Consider the following 16,637-nt stretch of genomic DNA (forward strand, 5'->3'; position numbering starts at 1 on the left):
ACTATACTGTACACCACTCAAGCATTAACTAACACCAACTGTTTGCTTAGATTTTGATGGTTTTTTGATTTTTTATTTCATTCTGAGGAAAAAAACTGAACAAGCTGTCCTCTGTTCAGCAGCTAAGTGGCCATTTTATTCAGAAAAGTGACCGTTTATAAGCTGTTTGTGGCCTTTGTTATTTAGTCTTGCTTGAACACAAATCTGTTACTCAGTATCTCTTTAAAATCACAATCAAGAATTTAAATATATATTGTCGCTTTGCAATCCAGTGATCAGGAACAGTTTAGATCTCGTTTGTTGAAGCCAACGCAAAAAAGAAAATATTTGTGCTTTTCTGAAATCTTGCAGCATAACAACCCTTTTGAACATCCGACCTCACTCGCTCTGTAAAGCATGAATTGTGGGGTAATTAGAATATACTTTAGCAAGAGAGGGGGATGAGTTAAAGCACAGCGGGGTCAAGCTGTTAATCATCCCGTTAGCAGGGTTTTCTCAATCAATACCACATTCCTCTGGGGTTTCTCCCAGGAGGATATAACACCACAATGTTGTTCTTTTTCCATAAAAAACACTTTCTATACACTTTTATTTGCCTGGGGGGGGGGGGGGGGGGGGGGGGGGGGGGGTGTTAATCACCTAAATTTCTGAACCAACCAGTCACGAGCTTTGTTTATTGAATACTAATTCCTGCTGTGAATCAGATATCCACGGATGCTCCTGTGCCGTGCGTGATTGCACATCCTCAGGTAGGCTTCCTCTCATTATTACAGCCTGGCTCTGCATCACAAATTGAGATTTTATGAAGAAAAACACAGAGGGGAGGAGCTGCTTGTGTGTGTGTGGAAACACACTGACGCACCTGTTTACGTCACACGTCACAAAAGGTATGAAGTCACAGTTTGTGACAGCAGATTAAGGCAACATCTGTGCTGTTTATGACGTCTAAACCATTCCAGTGTATGAAATGAAACATTAATGTATTCTAATTAGGTTATAATTTAGAGCAGGGGAATATTTGGGTTTTCTAGAGTGTGCTAACCGACAATCACCAACAGTTTGGGTTAAATTTCTGCAGCTAACTAACTGAAAAACCATTCGGTGGGAATCTGTTCGGGTTTGATGCCACAGTTATTTCTATAAATTACATTGAAGTAGGCAACTTTTTGATATTTTAAAATCCTTTTCTTGAGCCAGTGTTTGCTAAAATGACCCTTTACAGGGTTAATGAAATGCCACGCAGAACTACACCACCCTCGGTGGCCAGAAAACTGCATTTGCAACTTCAGAGTGCTGGTATGGTAAAGAAAACAATGGAGCTGATTTACCTGGCACTGCAATCTGCTTCCAGCACGTTTCCTGCATGTTTTGGACCGTGAACACAGATGATTAGTTTAATTTAGTGATGAACTGCTCCTGTAGACACTAATGAAGGCTGGAGAGACATTTCAGCTGTTAGACTAGGTCTTAAAAAGGCGAACACACAGCGAGGAAATACGTTTTGCTTTTGGTTCTACTAAACTGACACTAGGGGGTGCTAAAAGCAAGAAAAACTGCTAAGTGTGCCTCTCATTAAAGGGTATAGACCTTTATACAGGGAAGGTTATTTAACAGAATCTGGCTGGGGTACATTTTTAAGGAAACATTACAAACACCGCCTTTAAGTATTTCCAATTAGTCTTTACAACAATACTAACAGCCATTTCTTTAGTAGGCGACGGTGGCACAGGAGTTAAGTGCTCGCTCTGTAATCACAAGGTTGCAGGTTTGAGCCCCGCTCCGTTTGTCGCTGTGGTTGTGTCCTTGGGCAAGACTCTTAACCCACGTTGCCTGCTGGTGGTGGTCAGAGGGACCGGTGGCGCCAGTGCCCAGCAGCCTCGCCTCTGTCAGTGCGCCCCAGGGCAGCTGTGGCTACATCGTAGCTCATCCCCACCAGTGTGTGAATGGGTGAATGACTGATTGTGTTGTAAAGCACCTTGGGGGGTTCCAGGGCTCTAGAAGGTGCTATATCAAATACAGGCCGTTTACCATTTAGATACAACAACTTTTCACTTAGTTTTAAAATGTGAATATTTAGAAACCAAATCTGTCAACGGAGTTATTTTTCTCAGTGACAACATGAGTCTTAGCAACTCTTTTCCATCCATCCATTCATCCATTTTTAAGTCCAGGCTCAAGACCCATCTTTTTAGGTTAGCTTTTATCTAAATATTTACTACAGTTTTATGTCTCGTTTTACATGATTATATTTTATTAGTTGCTTTGCATGTTTAGTATGATTATATTTTAGCACAGTTTTATTATTTAATATGATTATTTTACTGTCTATATGATTTTATTTATTACTTATTTTCTTACCTTTGTCATTTATAATAGCTCTTTTATTATATTTTTACTCATTTTAATCCAGTGCTTCCTCTGTAGGGGCCCTCTGCCCCAGGAGCGGTGGTCGACTGTAGCTTCCTGGGCGCTCTATAGGTGGGGGTCTATGCTCCCCCTCCACTGAGCGCCCTGACTTAGTGTGGAAGACCTGATGCTGCCGGGGCAGAGGGCTCCTCTGATGGCGTTTCCTTGCCTTACCTTACTTGGCTCATCTGGACTCAGCCAAATATAATTTTTACTTGTGTGTGTGTGTGTGTGTGTGTGTGTGTGTGTGCGTGTGTGTGTGTGCGTGTGCTTGCATATGTCTGTTAATGTTTTTAACCTGTTATGGGAATCTGGGGTCATTTTGTAAAGCACTTTGAGTAGCACTTTGTTTGAAAAGCGCTTTATAAATAAATTTGATTGATTGATTGATTGATTGATTGATCCATCCATTTTCAGCTGCTTAACCGGGGTTGGGTCGCAGAGGCAGCAGCCTGAACAGGGAGGCCCAGACTTCCTTCTCCCCACGTGGGCCAACTCTACTGGAGGATTCCTAAAGCCTCTATATGTGCTCACCATCTCTAACGTTTCCCATCATTTCCTTCCACGCTTGCTCGGTATTTTGCGGTGCTGGTGATGAATTTACAGGAAGCAGCGTCCTGACCAATCTCGAGCTTGCGGTCTCCATCATTTTCGACGGATGTTTAAAATTTTGGGCATGTCTCTGTCACCCTGAGCCTGTCTGAGAGCACTTGGGACAACACATAATGGCGTTGCGTGTCTCTGCATTGACGCAGACGGAGAAGTATAAATCAGGCTGAAGGCGTTTCCTGCCCAGCCAAGAGACACAGTCCCTCCAGCGTGTCCTGGGTCTTCCTTTATGTCTTTTCCTGGTTGGACATACCTGGAAAACCTCACCAGGAAGGCGTCCAGGAGACATCAAAACCCGATGCCTTAGCCACCTCTTCTGGCTCCTCTCGATGTGGAGCAACAGATCTACTCTAGCCCCTCCCAGATGACCAAGCTTCTCACTCTATAAGTTGCTTAACAGTAAAAAATAAATAAACAAATAAAGTCATTATCTGTGACTGTGACACCTTCACATCTGAGGTAAAAAAAACACAAAACAAACCACAGACCTATTTGGATACATGCTGCCATCTTTCTCATTCATGTGTGATCTTAAAATTCCCGTGGACGTTTCTGCTGCCGTTTTGCATCTTAAATGCTCATGTTGGGTGGGGGGCTCACGGGTAAAATGCGTGAAGTTGTGCGTTTCTTACGAATCCAGTGAAAAGACAGATTTTGGTTCAGCCCTTAGCAGGGTGGCCACATAGGGGTCCAAACTTACTGCTAGGGTGGCACTGGCCCACCCTGACACTATCTCTAGAGCCGCCCCTGTCTTTACAGCCCCTAATTTGGAGGCCCTAACTTCACACTTTGGTGCTTTTCATCTCACCTTGGCGGCTTGTTTGAGTTCAGAACACCTCTTAGTCTCTTATTTTTGAAAAACACATATTAAATCCTTTTTTCATGCAACAAAATGCTATTTTGACCTTTTGAGAGTGAGATGAAGATTTTCAGCCGCAGATGTTTGGATCCTTTTTGTGCTGCCTTGCGATCAAATTGATTGATGAAACCCACCCACCTGTTGTGCTGGTGGGTCACCGCGTGTTCACTAATTTAAAGTTGTCCACACGTCACTGACTTGTTGATGGAGTGCTTTGCTGCGTGACGAATATCAGGAAGGGTTTGAACCTGAATGGCTGTTTTCTTAAAGAGATGAAGAGTGGGAGAGAGGATGAGGAGGGAGGGAGGAAGAGGGTGGGGGTGTGATGCATGCTGTGGTCTGGGATCAGTGAGTGTTCATTCATCAGCCAACAACCTCTGGAACAGCATGGATATATAAGCTGGAGTCACACCTGCTTCTCCTAAAAGACTCCAAACCTCCATCAGCTGAGTTCAAACCGCAAAGTTCAGGGTGAGTTTTATTCAGTTGTATCATTTTATTTAAATAGTTCAATTTATTCATCTGGACTTGTGTAAATGTACATTTTTATGTTCAATTTAAACTTTCACCACGTTAAACATAATAAAACTACAAATAATAAATGTTTTAATTGGCATTATTTGACTAATTTGTATAATTAGCGTCCTGTCTGTTTTCTAGTGCCTTGCCAGACTCCACAGCATGCTCCCCGGTAGGGAGGCTGATGTCCGGCGGGACTGCGTCCTGACGAGCCGCTGGTTGCCCGCAGCTCTCGCGCTGCTCCTCCTCCTCTCCTGCAGCTTCAGCCGCGCGCACAGCACCACGGTGGAGCACGACTTCCACATCGTCCACAACGTCGACAACAGAAGTAAAAAACTCTCATCCTTCATGTTTTACCATTTTTAGTCGAACAGAGTTAGACTTTGACAAGATTAATGAGCAAGTTTTAGGTTATTTTTAGAATACTTTTCAAGTTTCATTTGAGGAAGTAGTCGATTTATCTTTCTGTAATCGATTATTTGGAGCTTGTGATCACACATTTAACACTTTCATGCATAAATTACAATAATGGTCGAGATTTTTTTAAAATCTTTTGAAAATCAAATTTTATATTTTAAAACTTTTCACTTATACTCAGGAAGATGTAAGCCTTCAGATTGATTATTTTATTCTAGTTTTTATTTATTTTATTAAATTATAAGAATTGAATAGTATCAGTTATGTGCATCAGGGACTACAGTCAGTAATCCTGGCCTATTTATATGTTCATTAAGTGTACCATCGAGCATAACTGAAGAGGTTAAGCTGTAAATAGATCCAGTGTGTAAAATGATACATTTATAGCTTAATCCTTCAATTTAAAACTATATATATATATATATATATATATATATATATATATATATATATATGTATATATGTATATACATATATATATATATATATATATATATATGTATGCATTCTTTTTAAGTCTGAGTATCTTACAGCTGCTTCACTTCTTTTATTTGTTCAAATATCAATGACATAATTGATAAAATTATGTATGAAACCTGTGTGTCGAGAGTAAAACGGTGAAACTTAAAGCTGTACAGTAACAATAACACTCCGTCGCTTTCCTGTGACCAAACATCCTTTGCTTAATTCGTCCCTAATGCATGTTTCTGCTCCAGGTCCGGAGATAGACCCGTTCTGGTACGTGGGGCGTGGAGTGAGACCCATAGGGCGTTTTGGGAAGAGACACAGCAGCGGAGACACACTGGACAGCAGCAACATGCAGCCTGTCGTCAGGACTTTGGAACTGCTGCTCAACAGCCTCAGAGATAAGGAAAACCTTGGAAAAGTACTGGATGGAGAAGATGGAGACTGGTTACCGTGATGAAACGTCGCCCTTGCCATCGGTTTGCAGTCTTCTTTTTATAAGATAACACGTTCATTTTCCACGTATGTCTCTTTAAAGTCTACCGGTCATTGTAAAATCATCTCCTGATGTTTCTGTATATATTAATGTGTTCTGAATTGGGTAATAAATGAAGATGTCAGTATAACTGGTCACCGTCTCCTGTATGCAGATTTACTTTCAAAATGAACACTCTTTTTATAAGTTTGCAAATGTTTTATTTGTTCCATAATACATTTTTAATCTCTGAGATTATTGTGGCACAAAGAGAATCTTCATTTTTTTTGCTTTCCCGTATTTACTCCCAACATGGCGTACGGATCGCAACAAACGGTTACACGTAAAGAGTGAGCGGCCCGCCTGTGGAGCAGTGCACATTCAGACTGGATTTAAACAGGAACTAAAGTATTTTTTGTTATTGTCCAAATTCCTTCCTGTCTGGGTTTCATTCCAACAGCAATAACCACTTCTTGTGTGAATCTCACAAGTTCAGAACAATGTTTACAGCCTCTTGCACACAATACTGAAAGATTTGTCAACTATGATTTGGCAATAAACAAGTTATACTATACCATTTCCATCTTTTCACACATATACACATATTAACAAACTCTGTGATGAGAGATAGCTTTTTTTCTTCTTTTTGTACATTAGAAAAATACAGGACACTGATAGTTGGACCCTTGCGGATGTGCTTCTCGTGGGAAACTTTACATCGATTCGATAAAACCAGAAACATGCTTTTTTACAACAACATCTTTGGAGAACAAGACTGACGAAAAGGACATGATCGGTGTGCAAACTCAAAGCTGTGATGAAAGGGGGCCAGAGCATTCATACTGAAGATCATCACATCTTTTAAGCAGTCGAACAGAACATCCAACCCTGCTCTCAAGCTTCGTTGAAGCAAAACAAACATTATGCATGCTTAAATCAGATCCTGATGAATGCAAGCGGTCACAGAAGGAGGAAAAAAACACCCAAATGAACCAAAGGCAGTCTCCACAAACCTAGTGTTTAAGGAGAGTACGAGAACACGGTGACTCATACTGACCAACACATAAAACTAAATTCTTATCATTTGTGTTTTTGTAGCATTTTGCATCATCAGTAACGGTAAAAGGCTCCCAGTCAAAAGCACTCCGAGAGTCTGAACTGAGGAGGTTTCCATAGAAGGGAAAATAAAGCCTTTAATTCGCAATATTTCAGTGGTATTGCATAAAAATGTTCAGTAAGTATAAAAATAAATCGCTCGTAACAAAATCATGTTTTTATGGCGTTTGTTATACAGCCTGCCTGATGTTGTTATGTAAAATCTTTACACCTTAATTTAACACAAAAGTTCCAATATGATCCAGCAAAGGTACAAATCATACAGCTTATTCAACAAAAGGCCACAAAGTTCAAACTAACAAAAAAGATAAAAAAAAAACGGAATATTCCGACATGAAAAAAAGTTTTTACATCAAATTGTCTTTGCTTTGAGCTTGACCTTGCAATTTTTTGTTACTGATACTAGTCCTGAGCTAAAATTAAATTAAATGAGAGTTAAAGTGATATTTCACCCCTAAGTGAAATTGTATCTGTTGCCATATTCCCCAGACTTAGATAAGTAGGAAACAAACATTTTGAAACCAGCCCAGTCATTTTTCAAATCTGTCAGTATTCTGTTAGCTTTAGCTTAGCATAAACAGTGGAAGTGAACAGTACCAGCTAGCATCTTGTTAAAAAAACCATGAAAATCCCTCAATAATGATCCTAATTTGACTTGATCACCTTAATATTCACATCGACTAAAAATGACAATAATAAGGAACATGAAAGAATTACAGGAGTTGATTTAGACTTGGATTACCTTACGACAAAGCACCGCTGTAAACCGCCACTGCAAGGCGCAACAACACCACACAGGATCCTCAAAACTTGTAGTTTACTGTCATTAGGTTTACTGTATAACATTTACAACATTTTACTCTAATGAAAGTAAATGATGAGTTTTGGGGCCACGGTGCTTTGTAGCTGCTAGCTGTTACCATTCACTTACATTGTTTATGCTAAGCTAAAGCTAACAGAATACCACCAGATTAGGATAGTGCCTGAGCTTTTCCCCCACTTGTCTAACTCTGTGGAATATGGTAACAGGCTAAATTTCAGTTGGGTAGAATATTCCTTTAAATCCAGTGGATTAAGCTACAGTATTTGTTTTCTTTATTTCTAGAATAGGTTGGGCTACCTCTGTCAGACCGCTTCAGCGGCGCTAGCTCATAAATAAAATGTTGCAAAGTTTTTCAAGTGATTTGTTCTTAGCATACTTCTCAAGTGTGCTTTGTAGTATTTATGGATAAAAACACTATGGCCCTGATACTTTGCATATCCAAACACTGAGATATTATGACTGCATTTTTCTTCTATTTAAATAGCAAAATATGAAAAAATTACAACCAGCTTTACTTTACCATTCAACAGCTTAATTTATTTGTGAGAAAAGGAAAAATAAACTTTTTTGTGGGTGAATAAGTTCTTGTATTTACTCATATTTCATTTGGTGAGTAAATTATAGTAATAAAGTAGAAAAAGTATCTGTATTTGGGAAAATTTCACATGAAATTTTATGTTTAATAACAACATTCTTTTTTTTTCATCTGTACAGTGTTTTAGTTATGCTTAACATGAGGAGTGTTTTGAAGATTTTAAGGCAGAAACTGCCGAGTCATCCTTGCATTAATTACGCTGTGAAGAGTGAAAGAAAAGCCGATGATTAATGACGTAAAAGATAAAGAGCCAGTCATGATTTTGGTGATTTGGGACTGAGTGCGAGTGCTGGGTGCAGGGCAGGTGTTTGGCCCCGGTTTGGCCTACAGCTGGAGGCAGATGCTGCATCAAGGCACTAGATGTGAGGGGCCCCTGTCCCAGAGGGGGCTCTACAGTGGCCCTTAGGGACGAGTTGTGCTGCTCTCTGTCACTATGGCCGAAGTACTCTCACCTGCTGCTCTGACTCCAAATTTTCTGAAATGCAAAGAAAAAAATAAAAACCAAATGAATCAAAGGAGCAATAAAAACAGCCCTTGTTGTCAAGAAATAATCACAAGAACAAGGATGACTCAGGACAGTCCTCCTGGCAACAGTATGATGGACTGACAGGAAGAATGCGCTAAGCTGGACTGATTTATAAGATCTGCTGCTCGTCTTTGAAGCCAAACTGAATAACTGGCTGTTGTAAGGATGCAAAAAAAAAAAAAAAAAAAAAAAAAAAAAAAGAATGTAAGAATATAAAGAAAGCTCCAACAGGAAAAAAGCCATTTACAAGCATGAAAAGAAGCCGACTCCTTGTGGTTTGATAAAACGGTCCCATCCTCCCGAACTCTATTTCCATTTAGCTGCTTTACATCTAATGGACCTTTTCAGTTCCTCAGCCCTTTTTTATAACAAACATCATTTCTTTTACACCCATTCATTGGCCCCATGCCTCTCCTAGGACAAAGAGTTAATGTGTGATGCGTATTAAGGGCAAAATAAAATGCTCTCTTGAGTCTTTCTGTCTCCTCTTTAAGAACCCTGAAACAGAAATGGCTATAAGGCACCAAGTCGTGGCTGGTTAACCACCAGTAAAATTCAAGGAGAAGAAATAAAAGCTTAGGTCACTGCCATTTCTTCACTCCTCATCTTCTCTGCCAGTTTGCATGTTTTGGGCTAGGATCTGTGTCAAAAAGACCCCACAGAGGTTTCACATCAATATGTATTATTGCCAAAAGGATTTCTGTGTTTCCCAGTATTCTCAAGAGCATGGCGGAGATGTTAGGAGACCGCCATTAACTCTAGAGAAGATGGCCAAGGCTGTAGAAGGTCCTCCACCCATCAGATGGACTGGTTCCTGCTCAGTTGTGCAAAGAAAAATCAAGATGAGTAGAGTCAGAACTCTACAACAAGTCATCTAGCAGAGAACTGCCAATAGTTCACTCCTATTTGTTGATGGTGAGAGCAGGCTCACCCTGAGCACTTGTGTCAGACATGAAGGGGTCTGGAGAACCCTTAGCATGACCATTTAGGTACTGGTTATCATTAGGTATTGGGATAAAGTGATTGAACCCATTGTCCTGGGTTCTTCAATGCCTTACCTCATATGGTGAAAGTGTGTAGGAAGTTCCTGATGGATGAAGAAATTGACACCATTGACAGGCGTCCACACCCACCTGACCTTAAGTCAGTAGATGGGTCCATCTAGCATATAAAGGTGGGCCCCATGTAGAGCAGGTGTTTTCTGAGGTTACCCTGGTGACTCCACAGGAGTTTCCCCACAGTATGGAAAACTCGTTTAATCAATACATTTGCAGTGGTCTCTGGTAGGAATGAATGCCTTGCGAACCGTACTCGGGGCAAAAAATGCCCACAAGCGCTTGGATCAGCCAGGACAAGTCTGCCGCAGCACAGAACGGCACAACAGGTTTTGGAGTCTTATTTCCTGATATTTTTACATCTCGCCTCGGATTGGATAACAGCAATGTGACTCTACCACTGACTTGCAACATGGACGTTTAATCTCCACAAATCTCACAAGCTTGGAGGAGTTCTGCTATGTGGTGCAGTTGCTAATGCTAACGGTTAGCTTTTACTAGCTGGGACGTTATGTGTTGATTCTTGAACACTAAAACAACAACAGCCTTCCCCCTCAAGATGGGTGAGTCCATGAATGTTGAGGGACAGTGTGACGTAGATCTGTCAGGAATTTCAAATCTTAGAGTTCCAGTTTATTTTCTATCAGAAGCTAATGCAGGAGATAGGTGTAAGACTATTTTCATGTTCAGTCTGCATGAAAAACTCACAGTGACCAACTGTTATCAAAAATAATCATTAAAAAAATGGTTTCCCACAACTTCATCGCCTCTTCATGGGTTTTCAGAGGGACCTAGATGGTTTGACCCATATGTGGGCAAAGCCCTGTGGGGCCACCATGGAAAACAGGGACAAAACATATTGGAACAAAAACAGTTTGTCCATTTAATTCCACACGGGGCCCACCCATGTGGGACATCCTTCCATTCCCAGTCCAGCCTGCTTTTTTGTCTTTTTCATTGCAAATCTTTATGTTTCCAAAGTTTTCCTTTAATTTTGAAGCTGGTCATGTTTATCTTTTTTTTTTTCTAAATAAAGAAAAACAACAGACAGATGGTTAGTACCTCTCAGGGGAGGCGCTGGGAGTTTCCTCCTTTGATGGCGTGAAGAATCGATTGTTTCAGGCTGCAACGAGAGGGAATATCAAACAATTATAACCACAGAATCCATTAAATCCTGACCTGATGTCGTGCATGCACTTGTTTGCTGCCTAAAGCCTGTTAGCTTTGAGGCTATAAAAATGAAGGAATGAGACAGCTAAAACCACGAGGTACCTTGGGCTTGGGTTTCAACTTGAAGCGATTGCAGACAGTCACATTCAACCCTGCTGTTTTCAGAGCTGATATCCTGGCCTCGATGTTTGATATCTTCAAACATAAAGAAGACTCAAGTAAAGCACATCATCCCTGATAAAATATTTTGGGATCATTTGATCATGTACCTGAAGTTCAGATTGCTGGACCTGAGCTGCTGCAGTGGCCACCTGGTCCTCCAGGAAGGCCAGCTCCGTGTCTGTGGTCCCGCTGCTGATCCCGCGGGCACACTGCTCCAGCTCCCCCAGCGCCCCCTCCAGGCCATACACAGCTCCAGCTGCCAGGTAGACCTGCACAGAGAAGAAGAGCTGACCTCCTGGTTTCTATTACCACCTGAACGCTTGAAGCTGTCATCTCACGTTCTCCTCCATCTTGGTGAGCCTCTGGTCCAGCCTGCGGGTCTCGGAGCAACTGGAGATGGGAGAGGCACTCGTGGACTCCGACGGTGTGAAGCTGTCACCTCCCGCCTCTCCAATCAGCTCCTCGGTGGCATTCAGAACCTTCAGCACCTCTGTGGTGATGCTGCAGAGCGATGCTGCTGAATACTTCTGCTGCAAATCACAAAAATGCACGCATAGGTCAGGAGGAAACATCCTTTACTTGACACTCAGTGCAAAGTAGTTTAAAGTGCAAAGAAAAAGTGGAAAACATTAATAATGGAACACAAATTGCTGCCATGTGAGTCTTTTACCTCTATAAACACTCCAAATGTGATAAAAATACGTCTCTTTTTGTCAGTGTTTGGCTTTGGGAATTACGTTCTGTTTCAAAAAGTCCCCGTTTGTGATGTCACAAATGAGGAACTTAGCATAAAACCACCTCTCACATGCAAGAGAGAGCTGCTGCTGGCGGAGCAGCGGCTCTACTCCAAGCCCCTCCCAGATATCAGAGCTTCTCAGCTTATAGTAGCCATTTAGGGCGTCGGTGGGCATGGCCTGCAACAGCTTGTTTTCTTAAAGTGACAGAGCCCTGAAATGGCTCATTCTGGAAGGTACTAAAATATCAACAATAACACTACTGAAATCGCTTCACTTGAGAAGGATTTAATGCAAAGACCTTCATCAACATGTTTTGTATCAACCATAAAACAAGTCACAAAATGCCCCCTTAAAATAATTAAGGAAGGTACAAAAAGGCAATCAAAAAGCATTTTTTAACATTAAATGTTCATTTTTGTGGGGTAAATGGGATTTTTATCAGCTCTCTAACTTCAGTATTCCTGAAAAACACTTCAACATGAGCTAGATTTCCGTTATCATTTTACTCACAAGCGCTTGAACTGAAAAATGAATCAAAGCTTGTAGAGCAAATATTTAAGAACTGTTTTTAAAAAAGAAGCAGGAACACAAGCAAAAAAGCCTCAAGACAAAGGCAGAGGTTTCATTTTTACACTTTGAAAAGCTAAAATACGTCACAAAAGCACTTCAGTTACTAATTAAAGCAAGATTTTTGTGATTTATATGTAATATTTAATAAGAAATGGTTGTTTAAATGTGAAAACTCACAGCTTAATCTAAAATCTGAACATTTGTGGCAGTTATTCTTATTTAAGAAAGCAGCTTTTGAATTAACGAAAAAAAAAACAAGAAAAAATGGAGACAAAAGTAAAGAGACGAGATTCGTTAATGAATAAAGGGCTGAAGCTTTGATCAGCGAGGCGTATCGATCTCTTTTTACAGCCATTAGACTTAAAGGCTTCTTAAGGTGATATTAGAAGCAGCAGGTGTTACATCTTTTTTTAAATAAAATTTTATTTATGATTCAGGGATCTTAAAAACACAGTGACAGGAAAATGGATCTGTGGCGCTGAAAGGCGGAGTGGACACATCTTTACTCCCTCTAAAGGACCAGAACGTCAGATCAAACACTCTGACACATTCATGTTGTTTATGCTTTATTTCTCTGACTCATTTGTGGCTCGTCTGGTTGACTTCCTGACAACCATGCGACCGTTCTAAATCTAAAAAATGAAAACTTGCTGAACAAGAGCAATGCGTACTTTGCTTTGATTAAAATGTTCTAATTTTTTAAATAAAAACTGAACTCATTTGTTCATCTGGTGGAAAAATCTCCCTCAGCAAACTTTATTCTTATTTTCTTCGCCCAGCTTCTTGTTTACCCGCTGACGCACACTGAAAACGTCGTGGGTATTTATATCAGCAGCCAGCTCGACGGTATGGAAGAGTCGCTACTTCAGATTAATTAATTTGATAAAGCCCAAACTCCACACTCTGCTGTCCTTTAAAAGCATGTACATTTGATTTAAATACAAATGTAGACAAGAATCTTTTCATTTTTCACCTCTTATCAAAATGTTAAAGGGAGAGCTGTGAAAACCCCTCAGAAATAGAACACACCAGTACACGTGCCTTTCACATCGGAAGAAACAAGCGTGACTCATGAGAGCCTTCATAATACATCTGCCTAATGACAAACAAGGCGTGTTGGTGTGTGTATTCACCTGACTTTGTACTGCTTTAGTTAGATCGGACTCATAAACTCTAAATCAGACTGGAAACAGCGGTTAGTATGCATATTTTTTACAAGTTTCACAAAATTTTGTTCATAATTCTTGATTATTTACTGGTTTGTAGTCTGCTGGGGAAAGGCATCGGTGTTAGAGATGGCAGCGGGTTAAATAAATAATGGACAATCCATCCCAGCCCCATTCAGGACACACAATGGGAACAGGGGACCTCTCTGCCTGACAGATTTGTCAATAACTTCAAAATTCTTACCTTCAATACAGATCATTCTTGAGTGACCATTTATATATATATTTTAACTGTATTAACTGTAAAAGTGAGTTTTGGCCACAAGTTTAAATATTTTGGTATTTCATCTATGGGTGATAGTAGGATGGAGTGTTGAAGGGGCTTTGCTGGAAAACAAAGCTTTGATTTACTGGTCAACACCCCTGTGTGGTGTCGCGTCACACTTTATAGCGTTACGACTGCAAATTAATTATGACCAATAAGGTGTGATGGTTCCATTTAAATATGAAATATCAATGTGATTGATCTTTGAATGTTTAGTCAGAAGATTATAGTTACTTTTACTTGTTCAGGGACCATAAACACACTTCGTATTAATTCAGACAGAGTCGGGTATAAAGTTAAAAAGGAATTTTATTCTTTTCTAAACTAATGATAATACATGACAAGACACGAATAATGAGATGTGATGGAGTGGATATGTGGTGGTGGAGTGTGATGTGAAGGTGGTGTGGTGTAAGTTAGATGTGTATCAGAGCCTTTGTATCTGAAAAAAATTGTGAAATCTGGGTGTAAAAAAAATTGTAGTCTGCCATAAACTAGAGAGTCGATTATTAATAAAACAGCATCAGACGCAATCTGTTGTGTCTACAAACCCTGGCGGAGACCCCCAGCAGCTCCGGACTGTCAGAAGTCGGGTGGACCTCACGGTACCGGGATTTCGTAGATTGAACTCTGATACGACCCGTCCAGTCTTGAGATGTCTCCAGGTCACAACAGTAGCTGGAATGCTTGTTTGCATCCAAAGTGGACGCGGCTCTTAAGGAGCCGTCTGGCTGTGTCAGCTTGCAGCGTGCAGACGGGTTTTGACTGAATGTCAAAAGAGATGCCTCAAGGATGCTTGTTCCGAATTGGCCGGTTCGGAATTCCGCTAGAAACTGAATTACTCAGGAAGTAATTCTTGTTTTATTAAACTACTTTGTTATGATTTCTGGCCATTCTGGCAAATCAGAATGTTCCATGTCTACAGTACAAAAATTGTTTTTTTATCACCTGAAAAACATCGCCAGAGTCCGCCCCTTTCTCTCTCTCTGGCCGATACAGAAACGCTGATGCACGCTTTTATCACCAGTAGAAGTGATTACTGTAATGCCCTGCTTTCTGGTCTTCCCAAAAAGATTACCTCAGCTTTACAACTCCTACAAAACTCAGCAGCTCGTGTCCTGACTAAGACCAGGAGGCAGGAGCACATTACACCCGTCTTAAACGAGCTGCATTGGCTTCCTGTACGTTTCAGGATTGATTTTAACTTTCTTTTAATGGTTTTTAAATGTCTTAATGGTCTTGGGCAGGGATTCCCAAAGTGTGGTGCGCGCACCCCCGGGGGTGCGCGAGCTGCCGCTAGGGGGTGCGCGAGGTGAAAAGTGTAACGGCTGCGGAGCTCAGAGAAGTCTGTCATGTGTCACCATTAGCGTAGAAACTCATTTGTGGGTGGGCCAAAGAAAAAGTAAGTGGGCCCAATAAATGTAATTGAAAACAAGTATATTTTTGCGCGCGCGTGCGTGTCCTCCACATGTGCCCTAGCTTCATAATAACAATGCGCCGAGCTTCAGCCCTCTGGCCTGCGCACGCCGATATGTTCCGTATTTGATCATTTTTAACGTGTTGGAGGAATCTGAAGGTGGAGAGTCATTCTGGCAGATTGTAATTAACACCTGTCTCATGCAGGTGTTCTGACGTTGTAAACCTCACACACAGAACATTGTGGATGTAACAAAATAACAAGAAATGATTCCCATTCAGGCTATTAACAGCGCGCTGAAGATCTGAAGTTCAGAGTGCGTCTGTCAGAGGTCAGACGCGTTCCGGCTGAACCACGGCTCACGGGTGCACATGTGAGCACATCTGGGCTGGGCAGAAGTCATTTTACAACATTGGTTTAAATAGCGTGAGACGCGGTGACTGGAGCGGCTGTGCCGCGCGCGCGTGCGCGCACACACACACACAGATTCAATAAGCGCACACGCTGCTTTAACTCCGGCGCGCCGTCAGACTGAAGGCAGAAATGAACGCTGCCTCCACCGTGATAAAAACTTTTAAGAGGTTATTTTTCATTCAAGGTGAAATTAAGATATTAGCTTCTGGGATGAGTCGGGTCCGCTCCAGCCAGTGACTCCTCATGAACCTGACCACATCTCATGTTACTGCAGCATTTGTTATTCCAGTCTGCGTGGCAGCGGATCGCAGATTCAGCCACACCATAAAACAGCAATAAGTCGGTCTGAGGTAAAAGTGAACATCATGGCTATATCTTTTCCCCTATAGACATTTGATTACACACAAGTAGGTGATCAGCTCAGGTTTACGCAGAGCAGAAGGAAGGAGAGCGCTCTGGCCGCACAGGTTAAACGTTCCTACTTTAAGAAAACCGTTAAACTGCATTGTTTATGTGCTACCTGGGCACTCTAAATATTTATTTAAAATGAAATCAAAGGAAATTGTAATGGTATCGAATGTTTATTAATTATTATTTAAAAATGAAAGTGATGGGGATTTTTTTTAACCCTGTCTGTTTAGCTTGACATCTGATATATATATATATATATATATATATATGGGGGGGGGGGGTGCGTCGACATGGTCGGGACAGAGAAGGGGGTGCGCGGCTAAATAAGTTTGGGAACCACTGGTCTTGGGCCTTCTTATCTCTCAGAACTGCTTCATAAATACGAGCCTTCGCGGTCCCT

At 41.1% G+C, this 16,637-nt stretch overlaps 2 protein-coding genes across 5 annotated transcripts in view; one reads left to right on the plus strand and one right to left on the minus strand.

Annotated features, from left to right (window-relative positions):
• Positions 1–3,877: 3,877 nt before the first annotated feature.
• Positions 3,878–5,740, plus strand: prlh2 (prolactin releasing hormone 2). The gene is made up of 3 exons (XM_015955318.3): positions 3,878–4,345; positions 4,535–4,721; positions 5,527–5,740. The coding sequence occupies exons 2-3, from the start codon at positions 4,556–4,558 to the stop codon at positions 5,730–5,732; spliced, it is 372 nt and encodes a 123-aa protein (XP_015810804.1). The 5' UTR covers positions 3,878–4,345; positions 4,535–4,555; the 3' UTR covers positions 5,733–5,740.
• Positions 5,741–6,160: 420 nt separating this feature from the next.
• Positions 6,161–16,637, minus strand: part of myripb (myosin VIIA and Rab interacting protein b) — a 213,259-nt gene continuing 202,782 nt past the window's right edge. For all 4 annotated transcript variants that reach the window (XM_054751113.2, XM_070553217.1, XM_054751112.2 and 1 more), the window contains 5 exons: positions 11,536–11,727; positions 11,305–11,466; positions 11,138–11,230; positions 10,928–10,988; positions 6,161–8,759 (listed from right to left, as the gene is read on the minus strand). In XM_054751113.2, the coding sequence (XP_054607088.2) occupies positions 8,716–8,759; positions 10,928–10,988; positions 11,138–11,230; positions 11,305–11,466; positions 11,536–11,727 (552 nt within the window). In that variant the 3' untranslated portion in view covers positions 6,161–8,715. The remainder of the gene's footprint in view (positions 8,760–10,927; positions 10,989–11,137; positions 11,231–11,304; positions 11,467–11,535; positions 11,728–16,637) is intronic.

The sequence above is a fragment of the Nothobranchius furzeri genome, chromosome 7 (genome assembly GCF_043380555.1).
Source record: "Nothobranchius furzeri strain GRZ-AD chromosome 7, NfurGRZ-RIMD1, whole genome shotgun sequence".
Classification (NCBI taxonomy): domain Eukaryota; kingdom Metazoa; phylum Chordata; class Actinopteri; order Cyprinodontiformes; family Nothobranchiidae; genus Nothobranchius; species Nothobranchius furzeri.

Excerpts from the sequence above, each read along its gene's own strand:
- prlh2 (XM_015955318.3), top strand. The coding sequence starts at position 4,556 with ATGCTCCCCGGTAGGGAGGCTGATGTCCGGCGGGACTGCGTCCTGACG. Across the intron at positions 4,722-5,526 it reads CCACAACGTCGACAACAGAA|GTCCGGAGATAGACCCGTTC; the intron begins GTAAAAAACTCT and ends TTTCTGCTCCAG.